The sequence below is a fragment of the Hemitrygon akajei genome, chromosome 12 (assembly GCF_048418815.1).
Source record: "Hemitrygon akajei chromosome 12, sHemAka1.3, whole genome shotgun sequence".
In the NCBI taxonomy this organism is placed as follows: Eukaryota; Metazoa; Chordata; class Chondrichthyes; order Myliobatiformes; family Dasyatidae; genus Hemitrygon; species Hemitrygon akajei.
The window spans coordinates 6,843,872-6,871,329 of record NC_133135.1 but is presented as its reverse complement, the minus strand read 5'-3'; the positions used below and the strand labels follow the sequence as shown (position 1 = coordinate 6,871,329).

General features: G+C 45.2%; 1 protein-coding gene across 1 annotated transcript; it reads right to left on the bottom strand.

The window, feature by feature from the left end:
• Positions 1-621: 621 nt before the first annotated feature.
• Positions 622-25,787, bottom strand: LOC140736696 (guanine nucleotide-binding protein G(I)/G(S)/G(O) subunit gamma-5-like). Its single transcript, XM_073062530.1, has 3 exons — positions 25,584-25,787; positions 6,344-6,496; positions 622-2,837 (listed from the first exon to the last, which is right to left on the bottom strand). The coding sequence occupies exons 1-2, from the start codon at positions 25,662-25,664 to the stop codon at positions 6,371-6,373; spliced, it is 207 nt and encodes a 68-aa protein (XP_072918631.1). The 5' UTR covers positions 25,665-25,787; the 3' UTR covers positions 622-2,837; positions 6,344-6,370.
• Positions 25,788-27,458: the final 1,671 nt, after the last annotated feature.

Sequence of the window (27,458 nt, the reverse complement as noted above, 5' to 3'; positions counted from 1 at the left end):
ATTTTAGAAAACAGCTTCTCTAACATCAGATTTTTGAGCTGCCATGAACACTACCTCAATATTCTTTTGCACTATTTACTTTTTGCAACTTACAGTAATTTTTTGTCTTGCCCCATACTGCTGTCATAAAGCAAACTTCCACAACGTATGTCGGTGATAATAAATCTGATTCTGATTGGCTTTAACAATGAGCCTATGGCTGACAGAGTGAAATGCTTAAGGTCAATAAAAACAACTGCTAGTCTTTATTCCCTCCCCCATCTTACTAGATTTCCCACCCTGGCCTCTTGTTGCTTCTCACAGCCTTACACCTTCCTCTGGTGTCCCTTCTCCATTGGTCCATTCTCCTCTCCTATTAAATTACTTCTTTAGTCATTACCTTATATCACCTCCCAGCTCGTTACTTCAACCCCCCCCCCCCCCCCCTCACCTAGTCTCTCCTATCACCTGCCAGATTGGCTTCTAACTTCTATTATTATCTTCTCTCTTCCTTTCCCGGTACTGATGAAGGGTCTCAGCCTGAAACGTTGAATGTTTATTCCTCACCGTAGATGCTGCCTGATCTGTTTTTTTAGCATTTTATGCCTGTACTGTGCAGGTTATGAATTGTTTGCCAGACACTGAATAGGAAGAACCTTTATTTCTGATCTGGAATGCTTGGTGCTTACAAAAAGAGAAAGACTGGTGTTTCTTTACATGAGAACCACACAAAAGGATAAGGCTGAGATACAGCTCACAAAATGATTTAGAATCAAATGTTTCAAACACAATGTCATGCACAAAATCATTTTAATACAGTGCTTAACTCCATTTGCTACCTCACTAATTCAGGATGAGAACTGCCATAAAATTAGTTTGCCAGTCACTCCTAATCTGCACATTTAAAAAAGTTCATTGAAAGATTTAGATTCTTCGACTAGCCTACACTGTAATAATACTAAACAGACCATAAGTCAACAGTGGAACCACGTTATGTCCATTTTGAATTGATTACTGCATATACTAGGGATTAAGATTGTAAATAGTTGCGGCTTTATGCCAAACCTCACAAATTTGAATACTTGACTGACAGACTAAGACCTTACAGATCTTGTGTACTTTCCTCGGAACCAGTGAGCTGCACACTGGACTCTTTAATATTGAAAGATACAGCATGGTAACAGACCCAACAAGCTAATGTGCCCACTTTAACCATTATTGCTGGCAGCTCATTCCAAACACACACTGCCCTTTGTGTGAAAAAGCCTTGCCTGATTGTCCTTTTAAACTTGTCGCCTCTGATCTTAAACTATTTCTTTTTTTTTGGGAGATGCAGCATGGTGTTTGGCCCTTCTGGCCCAATGAGCCTGCTCCCACGTGACAAATTAACCTCCCAAACCTGTCTGTAAGGAGTCTATAAGTTCTCCCCATAACCACGTGGCTTTCCTCCAGGTGCTCCAGTTTCCTCCCACAGTCCAAAGACAGACTGGTTGGTACAATAATTGGTCATTGTAAATTGTCCGGCGATTAGGCTAGGGTTTAATTGAGGGTTGCTGGGTGTCACAGCTCGAAGGTCCAGAAGGGCATCCTCTGAGCTGTAGCTCAATAAATAAATAAATAAACCATGTCTTCAGAATGAGGGAGGAAGCAAGCAGTCATTGGGAGAAGATACAAGCTCCTTATGGACTGCGGCAGAATTGAACCTGGTTTGCTGCCACTAATAATGTTACATGAACCATTATATCACCGTGACAATGCAACATAACTAATTGCCATGAAGTAGATGGCAATGCCGTAACCATTTGTGTGTCGCAAGGCCACGGGTCACCTCACTATAGGAAGGATGTGGAAGCTTTAGAGAGGGCGCGGAGGAAATTTACCAGGACTCTTCTCTTATGAGGACAGGTTGAGTGAGCTAGGGATTTTCCCTCTGGAGAGAAGAAAAATGAGAGGAGAGGTGACTTGACAGAAGTGTACAAAATGATGAGAGGCATAGGTCTCCCCCCGGTGGAAATGGCTAACACAAGGGGGCATAATTTTAAGGTGATTGAAGGAAAGTATAGGGGAGATTTCAGAGGCAAGCTTTTTTTTAAATACACAAAATGGTGGGTGTGTGGAACGCTCTGACTGGAGCGGTGGTAGAGGCAGATACATTTGGGACATTTAAGAGACACATCGATGGTAGAAAAAATGGAGGGCCATGGGGGAGGGAAGGGTTAGATTGATCTTGGAGTAGGTTAACGGTTTGGCACAACATGGTGGGCTGACTGGCCTGTACTCTGCTAATATTGAATAACAAAGGTGAGCTGCCTTCAAACAATACTGTAAAAGTTACACATCTCAAGACAGTTTCTAAATTACAGCTCTTTCAATAAATCTCAACTATTACACTTTTGCCATATGAAAGTCTTAAACAAATTAACATGGACAATACCGAACCTTGCTTAGGGTGGTTTTGAAACCTTGGGAGTGGTATCTGGAAAAGCATTCAATCTTGCACACTAGTATATAAAGTATCAAAATGGTTTTAACCACAATGCTCAAGTCAGATATTAATTACAATGTCATTACAAGTATACAAAGTTTTTAGCAATAGCATTACACCCAAGCTACTAATGTTGTAACTACAGCACCAGAATGAAGCAACAAGTGAGGTTTAAATCAGTATCAAAGGACAATTTTTAAAAAAAAATGACAGTATGGAGAGTTGGCACAGATTACAAGAGATTTTCAGAAAGATCCAACATGGCTTGTCTGTTGGTTTGAAGGCCACCGAGAATCAAGATTAGTGTAAACATCTTCATTATTTTCAGAACCATGCGTCAAGGACGAATTTCCCATTGAAGACCCAAAAATACCTGCAGTGAAGAGAAAATAAATTATAAGGCATTGGTCAGAGTACTTTTGTACTACTGACAGCAATTTTGGAATATGCTGGCATTGGACAGGGTCCTGAGGAGGTTCACAAGAATATCCCAGAATAAAAGGGTTAACATTTGATGGCTCTGGGCCTGTACTCAAGAGTTTAAAATGGCGGTGGGGGGGGACCCCATTAAAACCTATTGAATATTGAAAGACAAATCATAAAGAAAGGCTGCAGATGCTGAAAATTCAAAGCAACACACACAAAATGCTGGAGGAACAGCAGGTAAGCCAGAGTCTATGGAGAGGAATAAACAGTTGACGTGACCCTTCTTCAGGACTGAACTTTAGAAAGGCCTATACAGAGTAGATGTGGAGAGGGTACTTCCTATGGTGGGGGAGTCTAGGACCAGAGGGCAGAGCCTCAGAATAGAGGGACGTCCATTTAGAAGAGAGATGAGGAGGAATTTCTTTAGCCAGAAGGTGGTGAATATGTGCAACAGACAGCTATGGAGGGAAGTTCCTAGATTCTTGATTAGTCAGGACATCAAAGGATATAGGGAGGGGGTAGGAGAATGGGGTTGAAAGAGATAATCAGCCATGATAGGAATGATGGAGCAGAATTGATGGGCTGAATGGCCTAATTCTGCTCCAATGCCTTATCGTCTCATGGACGTAGACTGAACAGCTGGGACTAAAAGCACTGAATCCTGTGATAATAGTTTTTCAACCTAAGACACACTTTCTACGTGTTAACTCAATCTACGCCAGTACGTTATAGGAAGAGGTTGCCCAGGCTACTCTTTATCTCTTGGAATGTAGAAGAATGAGAAGTGTTTAAAATAATGAGGTGCATAGATAAAGGCGGTTTTTCCCCAGGGTAGGGGAGTGAAAACCATAGATCTAGTGTAGAGGTTAGCGCGACGCTATTACGGCTCAGGTTGTTGCAGTTCAGAGTTCAATTCCGGCAGCTTCTATAAGCAAGTTTGTACGTTCCTTCCTGTGTGCACATGGGTTTCCTCTGGGTGCTACTGTTTCCTTCTGCAGTCCAAAGATGTGCTCATTAGCAGGTCAATCGTCCTGTGATTGGGCTGGGGTTAAATAGGTGGGTTGCTGGGCCGTGCAGCTTATTGGGCCGAAAGGGACCCGAGGGGGCACATGCAACGAGCTGCCATAGGAAGTGGTTGAGACAGGTACAATAGTGCCATTAAGAAACACTTGGACAGGTACATGGAGAGTCAGTGCATTGAGGGATACGGGCCGGGCGCAGGAAATTGAGACTAGCTTGGTGTGTGCAGTGGTCGACATGGACGAAGTTTTCCCGTTCACAAGGTTTGGAACGCTTTTCCTCAAACGACGTTGGAAACAAGAGTACTTGTTTCTTCTTAAAGTGGAGGTAGATGATTGCTTGTCAAGAATTTAAAATTACATTGAAACCTACCGATACCCGAAAGGCCTGGATAGAGGGGACGTGGAAAGGATCACAGGTCGAAATAAATCTATTAACAAAATCTATCCATGTCATATACAGACAGAGACAGTGAGATTGAGAAAGGGGAGGGAGGTGTCGGAAATGGACCAGGTGAAATTTGAGGACTGGGTGGAAGTTGGAGGCAAAGTGAATGAAGTCAGAGTACTTCCCCCACCTTTTAAATCTACTCCTCAGCTCTTGTTCTCCAGTCCTGCTGAAGGGCTTCGGCCCAAAGCATCAACTGTATTTTTTTTTCCATAGCTGCTGCCTGGCCTGCTGAGTTCCTCCAGCATTTTGCACACGTTTCTCCCACATGGCCCTCCATGTTTCTATCATCCATGTGCCTATCTACGAGTCTCTTAAATGCCCCTAATGTATCTGCCTCTACCACCACCCCTGGCAGTGCGTTCCACTGTGTGTTAAAAACCTACCTCTGACATCCCCCCTATACTTTCATAAAATCACCTTAAAATCATGCTCCCTCGTATTAGAAAAGTCCATGCTGGGAAATGTCTCTGTCCATTTGACAGTGCATTGAGGCAGAACACGGAACATAATGCAGAATAAAATATTACAGCTACTGAGAAAACGCAGGACTCCTAGTCGCTTTGAACCTGCGCTCTCTAGTATCTGACAATTCCATCCTGGAGAATACATTCTGACTGCCTCATGTGTCCATGCCTTTCGCTTCTAAATTCCACCAGGTCTCCCCTCAGTCTCTGACATGCCAGAGACTGGCGTCATGACGACAAACTTTGCCTCACTGTCAGTAAAACAAAACAGCTGGTAGTGTGGGGTCGGGGTCGGGTGGGGGGGGGGGGGCAGTGCACTTGCTCCTGCTCACACCAACGGTGTTGAGTTTGAGAGGATTCAAAGTTCCTCGGAGTGAACGTCACCAATAGCCAAGAAAGCTCGCCAATGCCTTCACTTGCTCAGGAAGCTGAAGAAATCTGGCACGTGCCCTTTGACCCTCACCAGTTTTTATCATTGCATCGTAGAAAGCTCCCTTTCTATATGCTTTGTCGCTCTGTACAGCATCTCCTCTGCATGACACCGCGAGAAACCGCAGAGAGTTGTGGACACAGCTCAGCACGTCACAGAAACCAGCCTCCCCTCCATGGACTCTGTCTACACTTCTCACTGCCTCATGTGAGGAGTGTTTGATGGCTCTGGGCCGGTACTCACTGGAATTCGGAAGAATGAGGGGGGATCTCATTGAAACTTTTTGAAGTTGAAAGGCCTCGATAGATTGGATGTGGAGAGGATGTTTCCTGTGGAAGGGGAGTGTAAGACCAGAGGACTCCGCCTCAGAGTAGAGGGATGTCCATTTAGAATGGAGATGAGGAGGAATTTCTTCAGCCAGAGGGTGGTGAATCTGTGGAACTCATCGCCATAGGCAACTGTGGAGCCCAAGTCACTGGGTATATTTAAAGTGGAGGCTGACAGATCCTTGATTGGTCAGGGCATGAAGGGATACGGGGAGAAGGCAGGAGATTGGGCCTGAGAGGGAAATAGATCAGCCTTGATGGAATGGCAGAGCAGACTTGATGGGCCAAATGGCCTAATTCTGCTCCTATATTTTATGGTCTTATAGCTCAGTAATTCAGCCAGAAATTCACCCAGGACATTCTCTTTTTTTCCTCCCTTGCCCAAAAGGCTGGGAACACGCACTACCAGGTACACAGACATCTCAATCTCACAACCTATGCTATTATAGTTTTGCTCTTATTGCTTATCTTCACTGACTTACCAGCAGACTTTTACCCAGGGTAAGAGAGGTCAAAATTTGAAAGTGTTTGGAGGGAAGTATAGAGGGAATATCAGACACAGTTTATACACAAGAGTAGTTGTATCAATAACGTTCTAATTTCTATTTCACTTAAATAGATAATTTATTACTCAGTTAAATGGTAGTTTGTCTTTTTAATTATTGCCATGAAACTTTGGCCAATTGTGACAGCCGCTTAATTGGGACAAAATGTACTGGTCTGGATGAGTCCCAATTAACTGGAATCCACAATATTTACTTACCAAAGTAAAGAAGAATCCTATTTGCATTTACAATATCAAACAAGGTTTGAAAGGTCTGAAGGGATTGGTGTTTGGATGGATTCCTGTCAGTAACGGATCCAGTTGTGCGTTCTGCAGGCAAAACTGCTTCAGGTCTGTGGCTGCTTGCGATACCTGTGGTTGATAATTGGTAGGAGAGGGATGGTGGGGGCGAGGGAGGCGAGGAGAAACAACAGTTAAATTGATTCAAGATTGTTTAATATCGTTTCCAGTACACAGGTATAAAGGAGAACAAAATTGTTACTCCGCGTCTGTTGCAGCCCAAAAAAATCCAATAAAATAAAGAACACAATAATAAAACTACAATAATTATGAGACAGCTTATATAGCTTGATTGTATGTTTATAAAGTGATGCTAGGCACAGGATTATCTGTACATAAAGTGACTGATAGCAAATGATAAAGTAGTGGTGGTTGGGGTGTGGAGGGGTGGGTTATTGGGTGGAGGTATTGATCAGCCTCATTGCTTGGGGAAAGTACAGTCGGCCCTCCTTATCCGTGAGGGATTGGTTCCGGGACCCCTTGCGGATACCAAAATTCGCGGATGTTCAAGTCCCCTATTCAACCTGTTTCAATGCGGTGGACCTTAGGACCCAGCGGAACCCCAGACCTTATTTAACCTGTCTCAGTGCAGTGGACATTAGGACCCGGCAGAGCTCTGAATGCACAGTGTTTCTGTTCAGGAAAATAATCACGATTGAAAATAAAGTGGAAATAATAAAGTGATCTGAAAGAGGTAAAACGCCATTGGTCATTGGAAAAGCGTTAGGCTACAGTCGGTCAACGATCCAAACAATTTTAAAGGATAAAGTGAGAAAGGCTCTGCCCCAACGAAAGCTACAATTATTACTAAACAACGCAGTGGTTTAGTTATTGGGTTTTGGGTTTTTGATCCTCCACATCAACCAGGCACGGTGGACAGCGCACTCGGGAGCAATCTGTCACTGGATCAAACTCGAGAACTTCTGTTCCCGAGCCCAGCGCTGAAACATACGTTCTTACATGTTTTATATGCATAGAAAGGTAAAATATATACTAAGACAAACGTTTGACTAACTGACACTAAATAATACCGGATGTACCTGTTCTGACTTACTTAGTAAGAGAACTTGTGATTTTTTAAAATCCCGATCCACGATAACCCACGCACATCCTCCCATATACTTCAAATTATCTCTAGATTACTTATAATACCTACCGTAATACAATGTCAATGCTATGCAAAATAGTTGTTATACTGCATTGCTTAGGGAATAATGACAAGAAAAAAAGTCTGTACATGCTCGAACAACAAACGCTGGAAGAGCACTTCTGGGTTTTCACAATTCGCAGTTGGTTGAATTTGCGCATGCAGGATTTGCGGATAAGAAGGGCCGACTGTGACTGTTTTTGAGTCTGGTGGTCCTGGTGTGGACGCCACGTAGCCTCCTCCCTGATGGGAGTGGGACAAACAGTCCACGAGCAGGGTGGGTGGGATCCTTCATGATGTTACTGCCCTTTTCTAGCACCTTTCTGTATCTATGTCCTTGCTGGTGGTAGACTGGTGCCAGTGATGCACTGCGCAGTTTTGACTACCCATTCGTTGTACAGCCTTCCTGCCCCTAGAGTGCAGTTTCCCTACCAAGTAGTGATGCAGCTTGTTAGATTGCTCTCTACTGTGTATCTGTAGAATGAGGTGAGCTCAGCTCTCTTCAGATTCCTGTAGGATGTGTTTCGAGCCATGAGAGATTGCACAAGTTGTGCACTCCCAGGAGTCTGAAGCTACTCGCAGTCTGATACATACCAGACACCAACTATTTAAAGGATAAACATCTCATATTCCGTTTGGGTAGCCTCCAACCTGATGACATGATCATTAGTTTCTTAAACTTTCAGTAATTTTCCCCTCCCCTTTCTCTCTTCTTCAATTTCCCATTCTGGCCTCTTAACTCTTCTCCCCACCTGCCTATCACCTCCCCCTGGTGCCTCTCCTTCTTCCCTTTCTCCCATGCTCCACTATATTATCATCAGATTCCTTCTTCTCCAGTCCTTTACCTTTCCCACCTATCACCTCCCAGCTTCCTACTTCATCCCCTGCCCCAACCCAACTGGTCTCACCTCTCACATCCTCCTTCCCCTCCCACCCCCCCTCTTACTCTGGCTTCTTCCCCCCCTTCCTTTCCAGTCCTGGTGAAGGGTCTCGGTCTGAAACGTCGACTGTTTATTGACTTCCACAGATGCTGCCTGACCTCCCGAGTTCCTCTAACATTTTGTGTTTAACCAGTTGCATCCACTGTACTTTCTCCTAACTCTGCATTGTTTCCTTTTTACTCTAACGCACAGGAGTGGAACAGTAGTGGGCACGACCCGGTCCATTGCAGACACAGACACAGCCCTCTCCACTACTGACAGCATCTAGAGGAGATAGCACCAATGATCAAGGATCCCTGTCATACAGGCCAACTTCTTACAGCTCCCATCCAACAGGAGGTACAGAAGCCTGATGCCTCCCTTTGACCATTTGGTCCTTGAACCAACTGGCACAATCTAACCCTACCTCAACACCAGACCACCTCCTGCACCCATCTCCTTTCGTGCTTTCTTGCACTAAGGCGATGTCGTTCAGTCATTTTTCCCCTCTGTATAGTATAGTTATGTTGGGCCATCAGTTAATCAGGGCAGCTGCTCATTGGGACAACTCTTAAAGAACAAAAACTAACTGAGGAAATATTCCCTTTGCTTATTTGGCACACTGTGCAACTTCATTGGGACAGGAGCCCGATTGCCCAACAGTTTCTAACTAGCACCAGTCATGTGCACTTTTGTGGCTGTTAGAAATCACATTGTGCTTAGAATGAACTGTTTTTAAAGACCATCAGCTGCATGAGTTTGTGTTCAAAATGCAGTGATTTTTGTCACTGATAGTTGGCAGGAAACTAGCAGTAAGACAATTCCAAACCGTTTTGCTCACTGTGGTTTCAAGCATTCAGGCTCAGAAATGCCATAAAATGGCTGGAAGTGAAAATAAAATGATTTCACTATTTTGACAAGTTACAAAATCCGAAGAATTTGAAGGTATTGACAATTGAATGTTACAATGAAGATTTGGAGGATGCCATCATTGGCACTGCTTTATCTGCGCTTGGTGTCTGCGCTGATTTTGTTCATTTACAGTCAATCAAAAGAACACAGCAGCGTGTGTACACTGGATGAATTCCTCTGTTGTTACCTATTAGGAACTAATACAGTTCATGATTCAATGTGTTGTGTGTTCTCGGATATTCTGCACACCACTGTTGTAATGTGTGGTTATTTGAGTTACTGTCCTCCTGTCAGTCTGGCCATTCTCCTCTGACCTCATCGGTCCTGTTGAAGGATCTTGGCCCAAAACGTCAATTGTTTCTCTTTTCCATAGATGCTGCCTGGCCTGAGTTCCTCTAGCACTTTGTGTGTAGCTCTCTCATTAGCACAGCATTTTCACCCACAGAACTCACTGGATTTTTTTTTGAGTTGTTTTTTTAAAAAAACACACCATTCTCTGTAAACTCTTGTTTATCTGTTGTGTGTTAAAGCCCCAGGAGATCAGCAGTTTCTGAGATACTCAAACCACCCCATCTGGCACCATCAATCATCCCACAGTCAAAGTCACTTAGATCATATTCCTTCCCTGTTCTGATGTTTGGTCTGAACAACAACTGAACCTGTTGATCATGTCTGCATGCTTTTACGTATTGAATTGCTGCCACAATTGGCTGATTAGATATTCATATTAGTGAGGTGTACAGGTGTACCTAATAAAATGGCCACTGATGCATCTTTTGCTTCTTGCAATTTGAAATCACAAATCCCTTCCCCTTTCCATTCCATGGCAACTGCTGAGTAACTGAAGTTTAGAAACACAAACTGTAAAGTTGGCTGCTGTTCATGGCTCAGGCGAGGGAAGATATTACCTGCTTATTGTTACGTGCCAGTGAAGTCCCAGTCAGGAGATACAAAGCGAGGCTCTGAACACAGACGTTACCATTTTAAGGAAAAACACTTTCATCCCAACAGAGGAACTGGCATGCAGCCAATCACTGCAAGCTGGGGACTTTCCCCTGCATTTGTGTAGGATAGTGGGCTTAATTTTCAAAGCATACACACACACACAATGCTGGAGGGCTCAGCGAGTCAGGCAGCATCGATGGAAATGAATAAACAGTTGACATTTCAGGCCGACACTTTTCTTCAGGTCTAAGAAGGGGGAAGATGCCAGAATAAAAAAAAGTGGGGGCGGGGAAAGAGGCTAGCTGGGAGGTGGTAGGTGAAGCCAGGTGGGTGGGAAAGGTCAAGGGTGGGAGAGGAAGGAATCTGATAGGAGAGGAGAGTGGACATAGTGAAAGGGGAGGAGGAGGGGCAAAGGGAAAAGTAAGTGAGAAGAGGTAGAAGGTCAGAGAGGGGAATAGAGGAAGGTGGAGGGAGGGTGGATTTGTTTACTGGAAGGAGAAACAGATATTCTTGCCATCGAGTTGGTGGCCACCCAGACAGGATTTTGCTCCTCTTGGCACAAGAGGCCATGGGCCGACATATCGGAATCGGAATGGGAATTAAAATGTCTGCCACTGGGGAGTTCCACTTCTGGCAGATGGAGTGGAGGAGCTCAGCGAAGAATTCCCCTAATTTCCGACGGCTCTCACCAACGTGGAGGAGGCTGCATCGGGAGCACGGGGCACAATGGAGACTTACTGATCTCGTATACATCAGAACACAAGCATCACATTTCACTGTATATTAACGACAGGATGTGCTGGGGCAGCCTGTAAATGCCACCACACATTCCGGTGCCACGCTGCTCAGCAGAACCACACAAGCTCCAGAATAACAAAGTTGGGGGGGGGGGGGGGGTGGGGGGAAGCAGAGGACGACCAGCTGGAAGACATTTATTGCCCTCCAGTGATGCTGCCCCTGGTTCCTTAAAGTTGTCATAGCTGGGGGTAAACTGAGGATAAGTACACACTATCTATTAAATGCTCCCAGTGGTGTGCATATCAAATAGCCTCTGACAATCAAGTCCCCCTCCTGGCCTTCATGTGTGGCTTAGCTACTAAGCCCGGCAGAATTGTTTCTGACAGGAAAAGGGACAAAGGCAGGTTACAGGCGCCTTAGAACCAGTCACTTCAGGCAGAATGTCTTGCGTTTATGATTTACACTCTCTCTCTCTTCAAGTAAATTTATCCATGTTCTACCAGCTTCAACTGGGCCTCTGTGTCCGACACACAACACACAGACACAGGCCTCCAACCCCAGGCCAGGCTGCTTCCTTGGGCCTCCTATCCTTGGCTCTGGTTTCTCAGGCTTGCAAGCATCGTGCCTCAAATTTCAGACTTCTGTCAACATGGTGTCACGTTGTGTTGCCGGTCAATGTCATGGCTCAGACTTTGTTTCTTTAGGTGTATAGGGCTGGTTTTGGGACAGTGCAGGGAGTTAGGATTCAGAGACAAGGACGAGAGGACGTTAGAAGTGAGATTGCAAACCCTGCTCATCTTTCTGCCCACTCTTAAGGTAAGCAGCACCGGGAAAACATGGAAACCAGCAGAGAAAATGGACTTGGGCCCAAGATATCAGATTAGAAAAATGAGGGAAGATCTTATTAAAGGGGGAGATGACAGGTCAATGTTTCCACAAGTGGGAAAAGTTTGAATCAGGGGACACAGTTATGAACAACACACTAAGTGCTGCAGCCACTCAGCAGGTCAGGCAGTATTTATGGAAATGATTCGGGCTGAGACCCTTCATCAGGCATGGAAAGGAAGGGAGAAGATGCCAGAATAAGGTAGGGAGAGAGGAAAGAGGTCTCGTTAGAAGGTGAGTGGGTGGGGGAGGGAGGATGAAGTAAGAAGCTGGGAGGTGATAGGTGGAAAAGGCAAAGGAGTTAAGAAGAAGGAATCCGATAGGAGGAGAATGAACCATAGCAGAAAGGGAAGGAGGAGGGACCCCGGCGAAGGTGATAGGCAGGCGAGAAGAAGAGGTAAGACGGGGAAGATGAAGAAGGAAGGGCGAGATTATGAGATTTGGGTGTGGTGGCGAGTCATTTGAAACTGAAGTGGAAAGGGTAGAAAAATTCTGGATTTCCCTGCTCCAGAGTTACAGAGACTGGATCACACCGGGAGTACTTAAAGAGAAAAAGGGGGGGGGGGGGGGAATTTTGTAAAATCAGGGATTTTTGGGCAATGTGGAACTGGCAGAAAAGAACAGGACTGGGGCTGATCACCACTGTATCCTTGTATTGTGCACAAACTTGGCCACAAAGCCATTAATTCCTTTATCCAAATCATTGCCATATAACTTAAAAAGAATCGGCCCCAAGAGACCCCTGTGGAGCACCAGCAGTCACTGGTCAGTAGCCAATCAGAAAAGGCTCCCTTTCTTCCCACTCTTTGCCTCTTGCCAATCAACAACTGATATCCATGATAGATTCTTCCCTGTTAAACCATGAGCTCGTAACTTGTTAAGCAGCCTCATGTGTGACACCTTGTCAGAGGCCTTCTGAAAATCCAAATACATAACATCCACCGATTCTCCTTTGTCTAGCCTGCTTGTTATTTCTTCAAAGAATGCCAACAGATTATCAGGAAAGATTTTCCCTTGACGAAACCACACTGACTATGGCCTACTTTATCATGTGTCTACAAGTACCCCAAAACCTCATCCTAACAACTGACTCCAACATCTTTCCAACCACCGAGATCAGACTAACCTTTCTTCTGCCTCTCTCCCTTTTTGAATAGTGGAGTGATATTTGCTTTTTTCCAGTCCTCGGAACCATTCCAGAATCTAATGATTCTTGAAAGATCATTGCTTATGCCTCCACAATTCCTTCAGCACCTCTTTAAGAATGCTGTGGTGTATACCATCTGGACTTACCTACCTTCAGACATTCCAGTTTCTCTAGAACCTTCTCCCTAGTAATGGCAACTTCACACACTTCTACTACTGACACTCTTGAATTTCTGGCATATTGTTCATCTTTTCCACAGTGAAGACTGATGCAAAGTGTTCTTCTCCAATCAATTTTGGCCAGCTCCTTTTTCATGCCTCTGTAACACTGATACATTTGACTTTAGCTTCTCCCTTTCAAATTACAGTGTGAATGCTGTCATATTATGATCACTGGCCCCTAAAGGTCCCTTTACCTTAAGGCCTCTAATCATTTCTGGTTCATAACACAATGCCCGATCCTGAATGGCTAATCCCCTAGTGGGCTCAATCAGGAGCTGCTCCAAAAAGTAATCTCGTAGGCACTCTACAAATTCACCCTCTTGGCATACAGCACCAACGAGATTTTTCCAATCTACCTGCATGTTGAAATTCCCTATGTAACATTGCCCATTTGACTTCCATTTTCTATTTCCTGTTGTAACTTGTAGATTATATCTTTGCTACTGTTTGTGGGTCTGTATAGAACTCCCATCAGGGTCTTTTTACCCTGCCAGTTCTCGAGCTCTACTCACAAAGATTCAGCACCTTCTGATCCTATGGCACCTCCTTTAGTGGCGTGATTTTATTTTTCTTTTACCAACGGAGCCATGCTACCCCCTCTGCCTTCTTGCCTGTCCTTTCAATACAATGTGTATCCTTGGATATCAAGTTCCCAGCTATAACCTTCTTTCAGCCATGATTCAATGATGTCTACAACATCATACTCGCCCACCTGCAACTGTGCTACAAGTTTATCAACCTTATTCCAAATACTGCATGCATTCAAATACAACACCTTCAGTCTGGTATTCACCCTTTTTGATTTAGTCCACCTCTTGCGTTGCAACTCATCCAGTCGACTGCAATTTTGCCCTGTTTGCAAACCAGCTACTTCTTCTTCAGCACTATCACTCCAGTTACAGGTCAGATTAGGGTTTAGGGACAGGGATGTGGGAGTTACAGGTCAGATTAGGGTTTAGGGACAGAGAGGTGGAGAGTTACAGGTCAGATTAGGGTTTAGGGTTTAGGGACAGGGATGTGGGAGTTACAGGTCAGACTAGGGTTTAGGGACAGAGAGGTGGAGAGTTACAGGTCAGATTAGGGTTTAGGGTTTAGGGACAGGGATGTGGGGAGTTAGTGGTCAGATTAGGGTTTAGGGACAGGGATGTGGGGGAGTTAGAGGTCAGATTAGAATTTAGGGACAGAGGTGCGAAGGAGTTGTTGATTAGGGGCAGTAAGTGAAAACTCTGGACAGGAGTTCATCTTCAGGTCAAAGTGCTCCGTGTCGAACATCAATGATCCTGGAAGGTTGTGTTAGCAGGTGCCAAGGAGACCAGTGGTCCCCAGATCAGAGACTGGTCCTGGATTGGAGCTCTGTATAGGTCCAGGTCCTGGGTACAGGTGGGAATCAGGAGGGCTGGTGACCTCCCAGGTTACTGAGGTCGGAGGTCCGTGTAAATTGAGAAGTCAGGGTGTGAAGTTGAAGCTGGTGATGCCGAAAGTCAAAGTTCAGAACATGGTGAGTATAGAGGTAAGAGGTTAAAGGTCAAAGTTATATGTTTGTGCTAGTTATATTTTTAATAAATTTCTTATTGTAACTTACAGTGCCTTGAAAAAGTATTCAGCCCCCACAACTATTTTCACATTTTACCATCTTGTTTTCCAAATTTAAAATATATTGAGGTAGGATTGTTTGAGCTAATCTACAAAGCATCATGTCCAATCAAAAGAAATATTCCAAAATCTGTCAAAAATTTACTAAAATTGAAAGCAAAATTGTGAGGCTGTAAGGTATTCATCTCCTTTCTAATGATAACACTAACTTTCCTCGGGTGCAATACTGTATATTACCTTGGCAACTCACCCAATTTATTGATGTAGAAAATTGGAGGATCACCTGTTTTCAATTAATTCATAAGAATAAATATTCCCTCTCTCTATAAGCTCCAACAGTATGGTAGATTTTCAACAGACCAAAGCAAAATGAACATTCAGGACAAGTCAGGGAAATGATGATAGAGAAGCACAAACTGGGGAAAGATACAAGACCACCTCAAAAGCACTGAACATACCTTGGAGCCCTGTGAAAAAGTGGAAAAAATACCAAACCACAGCCACAGGTCAGACCGCCACTCTAAACTTAGTCACCGGAGAAGAATGGCACTTGTAAGAGAGGCTACTGTGATGCCAACAGTCACTCTGAGGGAGCTGCGGAACTCAGCAGCTGTAACTGCAGATGAACTTCATGGCTCCGTAATCTCTAAGGCCTTACATGGCAAGGAAGAAACGTTAGCTAAATAAAAAGCATATCCTTGCTTGTAAAGACTTTGCGAAGTGTTACTTAGTAGATACTAAAGAGATGTGGAAGGGCTTGTGGTTGGATAAGACTGAAATGGAACATTTTGGCCTCAACTCTAAGTGGTACATGTGGCAATAATCTAATACTGCACGTCAGCCAGGTAACACCATTCTCACCGTGAAGTATCATGCTAAAGGGATGCTTTTCAGTAACAGGGACGAGAGATCTGGTCAGGATTGATGGGAAGACGAATGCTGATAAATACGGAGAGATCCTGGATAAAAACCTGTTGGTCTCCGCCAGAAAGCTTAAACCGGAGAGGAGGTTCATCTTTCAGCAGGAAAACAACACAAGACACACTGCCGGAGCAACGAAGGAGTGGATTCAAATGAAGAAATCAGATGTCCTTGAGTGGCCCAGTCAGTCCTGGTCTTAACCTGATTGAACATCTCTGGCAAGACCTCCAGATTGCTGTCCGCCACTGCTCCCCGACTAACCTGGCACAGCTTGAGCAGTTTTGCAAAGAGAAATGGGCAAATCCTGCTCCATCACGTTGTGCAAACTACGGTAATAGAGACTAATCCTAATGGCTGTAAGAGCTGTGAGAGGTGGTTCAGCTAAGGGGGATGAATACTTCTGAACTGCTGACATTTCAGTGTTTGAATTTTTAGTTTTACATGCTTTATAATTTTCTATTTTCTGGCTCTACCGTGATTAAAAAAAAAAGGAGCGTGTGATTCACAAATAAAAACTCTCAGTTAAATTGATCAAAACCCCTGGTTCTAACACTCATTTGTGTGAACAAAGGGGTTGGGGAGGGCTGAATATTTTTTACAAGGCAATATTTTTAATAGTTTCTTTTAACATATTGCACTGTACTGCGGCCACAAAACAACAAATTTCACAACATACATTATGCAGCATTGATCTTTAAGACCCTGACCACCAAGGACACGCCCCCTTCCTTGTTACTACCCCATAGGGATCCCTGCTTTAACAGGGTTCAAACTTCAAACATTCATCAAAGTATGTATACATTATACAACCCTGAGACTCCTCTCCTAACAGGCATGAAACAAAGACAGTCCAAAAAGAATATGAATGAATATATATCATCAATGTGCACAGAAAAAAACACATCACACAAACAGTAACCGCAAGCAAATAGTGTTTCTGATTTGAAGTCCCTGAACTGAGTCCCATAGTTAAGCACAGAGTGAAGTAAAATCCGTGGAGCAGTGACCTTAATCAGGCCGTAACTCGCCTCAGGCCCCTACACCCTAACCTCATCCACCTGGCCCAGCCCTTAAATCTCTGTCCAAACAACAAATCCTGCTGCTTGGATATGCTGGACTTTGCCGCCTCGATTCGGCCTGTCCGAACATCGTGCTCAGTAGCATCAGCACGCTCTAGGGCTTGGATCCCACCGCTTCGATCGAAGCCTGAACGTTCATGCTCTCCACTTCTGGCTCGCTGCTTTACTCTGCCTCGGTTCTGCTTCCAAGTCCAAAGGGGAGTTGCAGACTATTACTTGTGATGACTGTTTGCCAGGAAAGTGTGGTTAACAAAGTAGCTTTCCTTGTTTCGTTAGCCACCAGCGCCATCTTAAACCACCTGTCAAAATGTTGCACAGACACCTCTCACTCCCTGCACAGGTGAGTAAGAGCGAAAGATTACACATACTGAGAGTGGTATCATTCAATCTGAAACCAGATGCTAATTCCAAGCCAATTGAAGTTATGACGACTGGAGTTGATAAGTTTGCTGCGGTACACTGGGAAACAAGACAAACAGTTAACCTGGAAAATCTTGAAGAGTTTTTGGATTGCTTATATCTAAAATTTATTTAGACCAAAAGACACGGTGCAGAATTAGGGCTGCCCTGCCATTCCATCGTGACTGATTTATTAACTACCTCAACCCCATTCTCCTGCCTTCTCCCCAAAACCTCTGATGCCCTGACTAATCAAGAACCCATCAACCTCCCCTTTAAATATACTCAACGGCCTGCCTCCGCAGGTGCCCGTGGCAACAAATTCCACAGATTCACCACCCCATGGCTAAACTCTAAAGTAAAATGTGATCTAACCATAAACTGAAAAATTAAAAATATTAGATAAAAATAGGGATTATAATATTGCCAAAAAGAACAGAATTTAAAGCAAAATCAGAATTCAGCAAAAGAGGGTGAAGAAATTGACAAAAAGGTAAAGCACGAATAACCTAGTGGGAAACAGAAAAGCCAACAGTGACTGCTTCAACCGATACTTCAAAACAAAATAATTCTGACAAAGTTGTCGTGGATCTCTTATAGACTGAGAGCGAAGAACGTTACAGCACAGGAACAAGCCCTTTTGGCCCAACATGTCTATGCAGACCACGTTGGCTCTCCACTCACTGTCTGGTAAAACCCAAATCACTACAGGTAGGTAACACTCTGATCCGGATCAGAATCCGGCTTCCTATCACCAGCATGTGTCATGAAATTTGTTAGCTCAGCGCAGCAGCACATTACAATACACAGTAATATAGAAAAATAAATATGTATATTAAATAGTTAAATTAAAAACAGTGCAAAAACAGAAATAATATTTTTTTTTGAAAAGGTGAGGTAGTGCCCATGAGTTCAATGCCCATTCAGGAATCGGATGGCAGAGGGGAAGAAGCTGTTCCTGAATTGTTGAATATGTGCCTTCAGGCTTCAGTACCTCCTTCCTGATGGTAACAATGAGAAGAGGGCATGCCCTGGGTGATGGGGGGTCCTTAATAACATACGCCGCCTTTAGTCCTGGATACTACGGAGGCTAGTACCGAAAATGGAGCTGACTAATTTCACAACTTTCTGTAGCTTCTTTCGATCCTGTGCGGTAGACCTCCCCTCCACCCCCCCCCCCCCCGCCCCCCAACCATACCAGACAGTGATGCAGCTGGTCCACAGTATGTCTGTTTAGTTCTCACTTCTCATTAAATGGTCTTTTAATTTTGTTCTGTCTTGGAAAAATTGTGTATATTTTATGTTTGTTTTTTTCCCCTTGAAAATGTTGTTATCTGACGCTCTGTGCCCGTGATGCTGCTGCAGGAAAGTTTTTCATGGCAGCTGTACATGCATACTTGTGCCGATGTCTATAAACCCCACTTTGACTTTGTTAGTGAGGCGATCGAGTATCATATGTCCAAGCTTGCAGATGGCACTGCAGATGGCTGTGAGGTCGGTGGAGACATTTTTCAAGGGAAATCGTTAAGGGAATGAGTGGGAGGGGGAAGGAAAGAAAAAGTGAATTATCTTGTAAATGCTGAGAGACTGAGAGACCTTGTACACATGAGGGCATAGATTTATGATCTGAAGTGAGGGATTTAAAAGAGACACCGGGGCAGCTTTGTCACGCAAAGTGTGGTGTATATTTGCCCTGCTTCACCATTCCATCATGGTCCCATCAACCTGCCTTCTCCCAGTAAACTTTGATGCCCTGCCCAATCCAGAACCTATCAACCTCAGCTTTCATATACTATACCTACTGACTGCACTGTACTGCAATGAATATATTTAAAATGCTAGTTATTCAACAGGTCAGGCAGCATCCATGGAGGAGAATCAACAGACAACATTTCGGGCTCAGACCCTTCATCAGGAGGCCTACAAACAAGCTGGATGAACTCAGCAGGTCGGGCAGCATCCATTGAGGGGCGCAGTCAACGCTTCGGGCTGAGTCGGACTGAGTCCTGACGAAGGGTCTCGGCCCGAAACGTTGACTGCTTCTTTCAACGGATGCTGCCCAACCTGCTGAGTTTATCCAGCTTTTTTGTACGTCTTGATTCGACCACAGCATCTGCAGTGCACTTTGTGTCATCAGGAGCCCTGTTGCTGGACTGGCTTCGGTGTGTAGCCCTCGCCTGCTCCCCGTAAAAGGAGTTTGTTGCTCCTTACTTCCACCTACAATTTGGTCTTAAACCAGAGGATGGATGAACTGGGGTTGTTTTCTCTGGAATGGCAGAGGCTGAGCGGAGATCAGAGAGAGGTTTATAAGATTTTATTGATTTATTTAGAGATACAGCATAGTATTGGCCCTTCAAGCCTTGCTGCCCAGCAACCCATAGTTAACCTTAACCTAATCACGGGACAACTTACAATGACCAATTAACCGATACCAGTACTTCTTTGGAATGTGGGAGGAAACCAGAGGACCCAGAGAAAATCCACACATTACACAGGGAGGACGAACAGAGACTCCTTAGAGTGGACACCGGGACTGAACTCCAAACTCCAACGCCAAGGCTTTAATAGCATTGCCCAAACTGCTATACTACCATGGGGCTAGAGGTTTATAAGATTATGAGTAACAGAGTAACAGACAGCATCTTTCTCCCAGGGTGAAATGTCTAATCCCAGAAGGCTTGCATTTAAGGTGAAAGGGGGTAATTTCAAAGGAGATGTGAGGGACAAGTTATTTACAGAGAGTGGAGGGTGGTGGTAAAAGTAGATACTGTACATTAGGGACTTTTAAAAGTCATTTAGATAGGCACATCCACATGAGAAAAATGGAAGGATATGGACATTGTGAATTGAATTGACTTTATTTCTTACTTCCTTCAAATACATTAGACACTAGATACTAGAATACTACAACACAGTACAGGCCCTTCGGCCCTCGATGTTTTGTTGACCCATATATTCTGTAAAAAAAAGTACTAAACCCACACTACCCTATAACCCTCTATTTTTCTTTCATCCATGTGCCTGTCCAAGAGGCTCTTAAATACCCCTAATGTTTTAGCCTCCACAACCATCCCTGGCAAGTCATTCCAGGCACTCACAACCCTCTGTGTAAAAAACTTACCCCTGATGTCTCCACTAAATTTCCCTCTCTTAACTTTGTACATATGCCCTCTGGTGTTTGCAATTCGTGCCCTGGGAAACAGGTACTGGCTATGCCTCTCATAATCTTGTAGACCTCTATCAAGTCCGCCCTCATTCTTCTACGCTCCAAAGAGAAAAGTCCCGGCTCTGCTAACCTTGCTTCATATGACTTGTTTTCCAATCCAGGACATCCTGGTAAATCTCCTCTGCACCCTCTCCATAGCTTCCACATCCTTCCTATAATGAGGTGACCAGAACTGAACACAATACTTGAAGTGTGGTCTCACCAGAGATTTGTAGAGTTGCAATGTGACCTCTCTACTCTTGAACTCAATCCCCCTATTAATGAAGCCTAGCATCCCATAGGCCTTCTTAACTACCCTATCAACCTGCGCAGCAACCTTGAGGGATGTATGGATTTGAACCCAAGCTCCCTTTGTTCATCCACACTCTTAAGTAACTGACCATTAATCCTGTACTCTGTCTTCTGGTTTGTCCTTCCAAAATGCATCATCTCACACTTATCCAGATTGAACTCCATCTGCCACTTTTCTGCCCAACTCTGCATCCTGTCTATATCCTCTTGTAACCTTCAACAACCTACAGCTCCATCCACAACTCCTCCAATCTTCATGTCATCCGCAAACTTACTCACCTATCCTTCTGCCTCTTCATCCAGGTCATTTATAAAAATCACAAAGAGCAGGGGTCCCAGGTCAGATCACTGCAACACTCCACTAGTCACTAACCTCCAGGCAGAATACCTTCCTTCCACTACTGCCCTCTGCTTTCTTCCTGTAAGCCAATTTTTTATCCAAACCACCAAGGTTCCACTGATCCCATACCTCATGACTTTCTGGATGAGTCTCTCGTGGGGGACTTTGTCAAATGCCTTGCTAAAATCCACGTAGACCACATCTACCACCCTACCATCATCAATTTCTTTTGTTACCTCTCCAAAAAACTCAATTAGGCTCGTGAGGCACGACCTTCCCTTCACAAAGCCATGTTGACTATCCTTGAGTAGACTGTACTTCTCCAAATGCTCGTAGATCCTATCCTTAAGAATCCTTTCCAATAGTTTGCAGACCACTGACGCAAGACTCACCGGTCTACAGTTCCTAGGATTCTCCCTATTACCTTTTTTAAACAAGGGAACTACATTTGCCATTCTCCAATCCTCCGGCACCTCCCCTGCAGCCAAAGAGGATTCAAAGATCACAGCTACTGCTTCAGTAATCTCTTCTGTCACTTCTCACAGCAACCTAGGGTATATCAAGTACGGCCCTGGGGACTTATCAAGGTCCTTTTCACTTGTGAATACTGAAGCCAAGTATTCATTTACGACCTCCCCAACCTCCTCCGCCTCCAGGCACATGTTGCCTTCTTTATCCTTTAGCGGCCCCACCTTCATTCTTGTCATCCTTCTGTTCTTCACATACGCAAAGAACGCCTTGGGGTTCTCCTTAATCCTACATGCCAAGGCCATCTCATGCCCCCTTCGAGCTCTCCTAAGTCCTTTCTGAAGCTCCTCCCTGGCTACCCTATATTTCTCATGAGCCCTTCCTGCTTCTTATATCGAACATGCTTCCTTCTTCCTCTTGACGAGTTGCCTCATGTGTTTCGTCAGCCACAGTTCCCTTTTCCTATCGTTTTTTCCTTGTCTCAGTGGGACAAACCTATCCTGAACCCAGCACAAGTGGTCCCTAAACTTCCTCCACATTATTTCTGTGCTTTTACCCTTGAACATCTGTTTCCAATTTACTCTCGCTAGTTCCTGCCTCATCCCTTCAAAGTCAGCCCTTCCCCAGTTAAGCACTTTCCCATTTTGTCTGTTTTTATTCTTTTCCATAGCTATGCTGAAGCTAAGAGAGTTGTGGTCACTCTCACCAAAATGCTCCCCCACCAACAGGTCTGTGACCTGACCACGTTCATTACCCAGAACTAGATCCAGTATAGCTTCTCCTCTCGACGGCCGGTCCACATACTGTGTCAGGAATCCTTCTTGAACACACCTGACAAATTCAGCCCCATCTATCCCCCTTGCAGTCAGGAGGTGCCAGTCAATATGAGGGAAGTTGATATCACCCATAACTACAACCCTGTATTTCCTGCACCACTCTAAAATCTGCCTGCCTATCTGCTCCTCGGTGTCCTGAGGGCTATTTGGGGGCCGATAGACTACTCCCAGCACAGTGATTGATCCCTTCCTATGTCTGACTTCCACCCACACCAACTCAGAGGACGCTCCCTCTACAGCATCCTCCCTTTCTGTAGCCGTGATACTATCCCTGACCAGTAATGCTACTCCCCCCCCCCACTTTTCTACCTCCCATCCTATTCCTTTTAAAACACCTAAACCCCGGTACCTACATCAGCCAATCCTGCTCTTCCTCCAGCCAAGTTTCAGTAACGGCCACAACATTGTAGTTCCACATACTGATTTACGCTCTAAGTTCATCCCCTTTATTCCTAATACTCCTAACGTTGAAATAGACACATCTCAACCCCACTAACCGGCTAAATTTATGTTTTGTCCCCTGCCTGTCCTTCCTCGCCAACTCTGAACACATAGCAACATGCCCTTGTCCTTCTACCCTAATCCCTGCACTCACATTCTGACTCCCAACGCCCCGCCAAACTAGTTTAAACCCTCCCCAACAGCTCTAGTAAACCTGCCCGCCAGGATATCGGTCCCTTTCCAGTTCAGGTGCAGCCCATCCTTTTTGTACAGGTCAGACCTTCCCCAGAAGAGACCCCAATGATCCAGAAATCTGAATCCCTGCCCCCTGCCCCAACTCGTCAGCCACGCATTCATCTGCCATACCTTCCTGTTCCTACCCTCTCTGTCTCGTGGCACAGGCAGCAATCCCGAGATTACCACTCTTGAGATCCTGCTTTTTAACTTCTTTCCTAACTCCCTATATTCCTTCTTCAGGACCTCATCCCTACTCCTATCTATGCCATTGGTCCCCACGTGGACCACGACATCTGGCTGCTCACCCTCTCTCCTGACCTGAGAATACTGAGAACTCGATCCGAGATATCGCGGACCCTGGCACCAGACCATCCGGGATTCTCGATCTCTCCCACAGAACCTCTAATCTGTCCCCCTAACTATCGAATCCCCTATCACTACTGCCCTCCTCTTTTCCCTCCTTCCTTTCTGAGCTGAGGGTCCAGTCTCAGTGCCAGAGATGTGACCACTGCAATTGTCCCTGGTAGAGTCGTTCCCACCAACAGTATACCTATTGTTGATGGAGTATGATGAGTAAAAATCTTCACATTACATCTCCATCTAAATGTGCAATCGTAGTAATTTATAATAAACGGAACAGTCAATGTAACATAGAAATACTCTCAAATCAGCCCGAGTTAATCTGACAGGCAGGCGGGATTATTGGCCATCTGATTACTAATTTAATTGGTTCGGTAAAATATGGTAGGCCGAAGGGCCTGTTCCTGTGCTGTACTGTTCTATGTTCTACCCCCCCACCCTTCTCCAATCACCGTAAATTTATGCACCTTGCTATTAACTACTGCCCAAGGCGGCAGGAGCCTCTGGCTGTCCGCTCTTAACGAGTCACCTCGCATCCTCCTTCGCTCCAAAGAGAAAACCCTAGTTTGCAATTAAAAAAACCAAGAGGTTCTGCAGATGTTGCAAGTCCAGAGTCCTAGTTTGCTTAACTCCCCCACCCCCCCCAGAATATTTCCCCGTCAGAAGAGCTTGTTGTTCGTGATTTCTGCCCTGCAGTCTAAATTTAAAGCTGGCAGAACATATTAACAACCAGCAGGTCACCGGAGCCCGGACAGGAAACCACCGCTGACCGATTCCAACACGGGCCGGGGGTAACACTCTGCCTCGGGACTCACGTGTTGATCTCAAAGTGAAGCAAGTCTCCCCGGCCGGTCACCAAACACAGACAGAAGGAAAGAAATAACCCTGCAAGCCCATTATTCTTTCCCCCTCCGCCAGCAAATGGTCGCTCCTTCCTTAATAATTAATACCCGATGACTCTTAATGCGATATGGTGTCTCCTCAACGTTAACCTGACCCCTTTTAGACAGTGACCCGGAAGTTTAGGCACCCTTCCGTTTGTTTTCAAAGTTTATTTTAAATAATAGGGCAGGAGTTATAAATAAACAAGAGAGGATAGTTTCTTTTCACCTTTGGAAGATTTTGGACTTTAACCTTCAGAAGGATAATACACCTCCCATAGATTTAGTGCCTCCCTCCACTCGCTTCCCTATACAGTTAGATTAATTCGAATGCAAAGCGAGGGCCGTGTAGGGAGAGACTGTTCATAAGATGGCAGGCGCAAACACACAATGGGCGTTTATGTTATGAAGGTGATGGGAAAAGGCGCTAACAAGGAAATGAGACGCAGAGAGAGACAGAAAAATAAATTATATAGACGAGATTCTGGATTTCCAGCAGAATAACACACAGAATGCTGAAGGAACTCAGCAGGTCAGGCAGCATCTATGAAGGAGAGGGAACACCCAGCCTGTACTCCTTCCCTTCCTCCACCTTTTTATTCTGGTGTCTCTCCCCCCCCCCCCCACTTTTTCAGTCCTGATGAAGGGTCTCGGCCTGAAAATTGACTAGGTATTCCTCTTCATAGATGCTGCCTGACCTGCTGAGAGATGGGGAGGGAATGCGCTTGCGAGAGAGAGAAAGAGAGGTTTACTTCTGCGATGGGAAATAAGAAACTTAGGTCTGGGACCTGATAGTTCAAAGAAAGGTTAACAATCCTGGAGTTTAGACGGAAGTGAAACTGGGCACACACACAAGCTCTCTCTAAACAGCATAATTAATGCTTTAAACAGCATTATAATAATTGGCTTAAATGGTCATATTCGCATTACAGTGAATGAGTTAACACCCGGAAGCATCTGCCCCGCAGTTACCGACTGCACATTCAACAACAGTTGTAACCTGTCGCGTTGACTGTAAATCGTTGTAAAATCAGCACGTCCTGTTAGATGTGTGGTCAGCCCCCACCCATCACCGGGAAGGGGCTATCACGGGCGGCGCGGGCCGAATGCGCACAGTGGGAGGAATGGCGCTGATAGCGGCGGCTCCGCCCTGCCGCGGGTAACCGGCTCACCTTAAGCCGCTTGATGCCGACCTCAAAGCGGAGCTGTTCCACTAGCTTCCTGGTAGCGACCAGGTTGCCGGTGCCGGACATTGTCGGAGGAGGACGGGCTCTTCTTTCCCCTCTCTCTGTGCTCTCCGGTCGGGCGCTGAGCGAGAGTCCGTCTCTGTCACCTCCCTTCTCGGCTCTCACCAGCGCTTTTTCCGGTTTCCCTTCACAACGCTAGTGGGGCGCCCCGTAATGTTCAGAGGCGGAGCAGCAGCGAGGGAACACAGTCCAAAACGCAGGACATGGTGAGGGAACACAGTCCAAAACGCAGGACATGGTGAGGGAACACAGTCTAAAACGCAGGACATGGTGAGGGAACACAGTCTAAAACACAGGACATAGTGAGGGAACACAGTCTAAAACGCAGGACATGCTGAGGGAACACAGTCCAAAACACAGGACATGGTGAGGGAACACAGTCTAAAACACAGAACATAGTGAGGGAACAGTCTAAAACACAGGACATGGTGAGGGAACACAGTCTAAAACGCAGGACATGGTGAGGGAACAGTCTAAAACACAGGACATGGTGAGGGAACACAGTCTAAAACGCAGGACATGGTGAGGGAACACAGTCTAAAACACAGGACATAGTGAGGGAACACAGTCCAAAACACAGGACATGCTGAGGGAACACAGTCTAAAACGCAGGACATAGTGAGGGAACACAGTCCAAAACACAGGACATGCTGAGGGAACACAGTCTAAAACGCAGGACATGGTGAGGGAACACAGTCTAAAACACAGGACATAGTGAGGGAACACAGTCCAAAACACAGGACATGCTGAGGGAACACAGTCCAAAACACAGGACATGGTGAGGGAACACAGTCCAAAACACAGAACACAGAGAAAGGGAACATAGTCCAAACACAGGACATGGGGTGGGGGGGGGAATGCAGTTGAAAAACAGTGAGGGAATATAGTCCTAAACACTGAACACAATGAGGGAGCACAGTCCAAAGCACAGGACAGAGAGACAGAACACAGTCCAAAACACAGAACACAGGGAGGGAACACAGTCCCCACATAGGATATTATAAGACCATTTTAAATAGGGGCAGAATTAGACCATTCAACCTGTTGAGTCTGTCCCACTAAATATATTTCTGCAACTACCCCACCTCCTCCTGTATCATGTGCACATGCACACACACACTCACTCAACACACACATTCTCACACACACACACACACACACACACACACATTCTCACACACACACACATACACATTGTCACATATATACACACACTCTCTCTCTCTCTCACACACAGACTCACATGCACCCACTCATAAACACACTCACACACACACAAATTCTCACATATACACACATTGTCACATACACACACACATTCACACACATGCACACTCACTCACTCTCTCCCTCACACACACATGCATATGCACACATATCACTCTCGCAATACACACCTACACACACTCACTGGGATCACATACACGCAGACACACACATGTGCAGGCACACACACACACTCACATTCACATGCGCACATCACTCTCACATATACATGCACACAGACAGAAAACAAGCACACACACACACACACACATACACATATGCACACACGCATACACACATGTGCATACACTCATACACACACAGGCATACGCACACGTGCATACACTCATACACTCACACACACGCATACACACACAGGCATACGCACACGTGCATACACTCATACACTCACACACACGCATACATGTGGGGCTAAGCGGGTGATCAGCTTTAAGTTTCTTGGTGTAAACATCATCGAGGATCTCACATGATCTGTACACACAGACTGTGTGGTGGAAAAGGCACAACAGCACC

Coding starts and splice junctions, on each gene's coding strand:
- LOC140736696 (XM_073062530.1), bottom strand. CDS start 25,664: ATGTCCGGCACCGGCAACCTGGTCGCTACCAGGAAGCTAGTGGAACAG. Junction 6,497..25,583: donor TCGGCATCAAGCGGCTTAAG/GTGAGCCGGTTA, acceptor TATCAACCACAG/GTATCGCAAGCAGCCACAGA.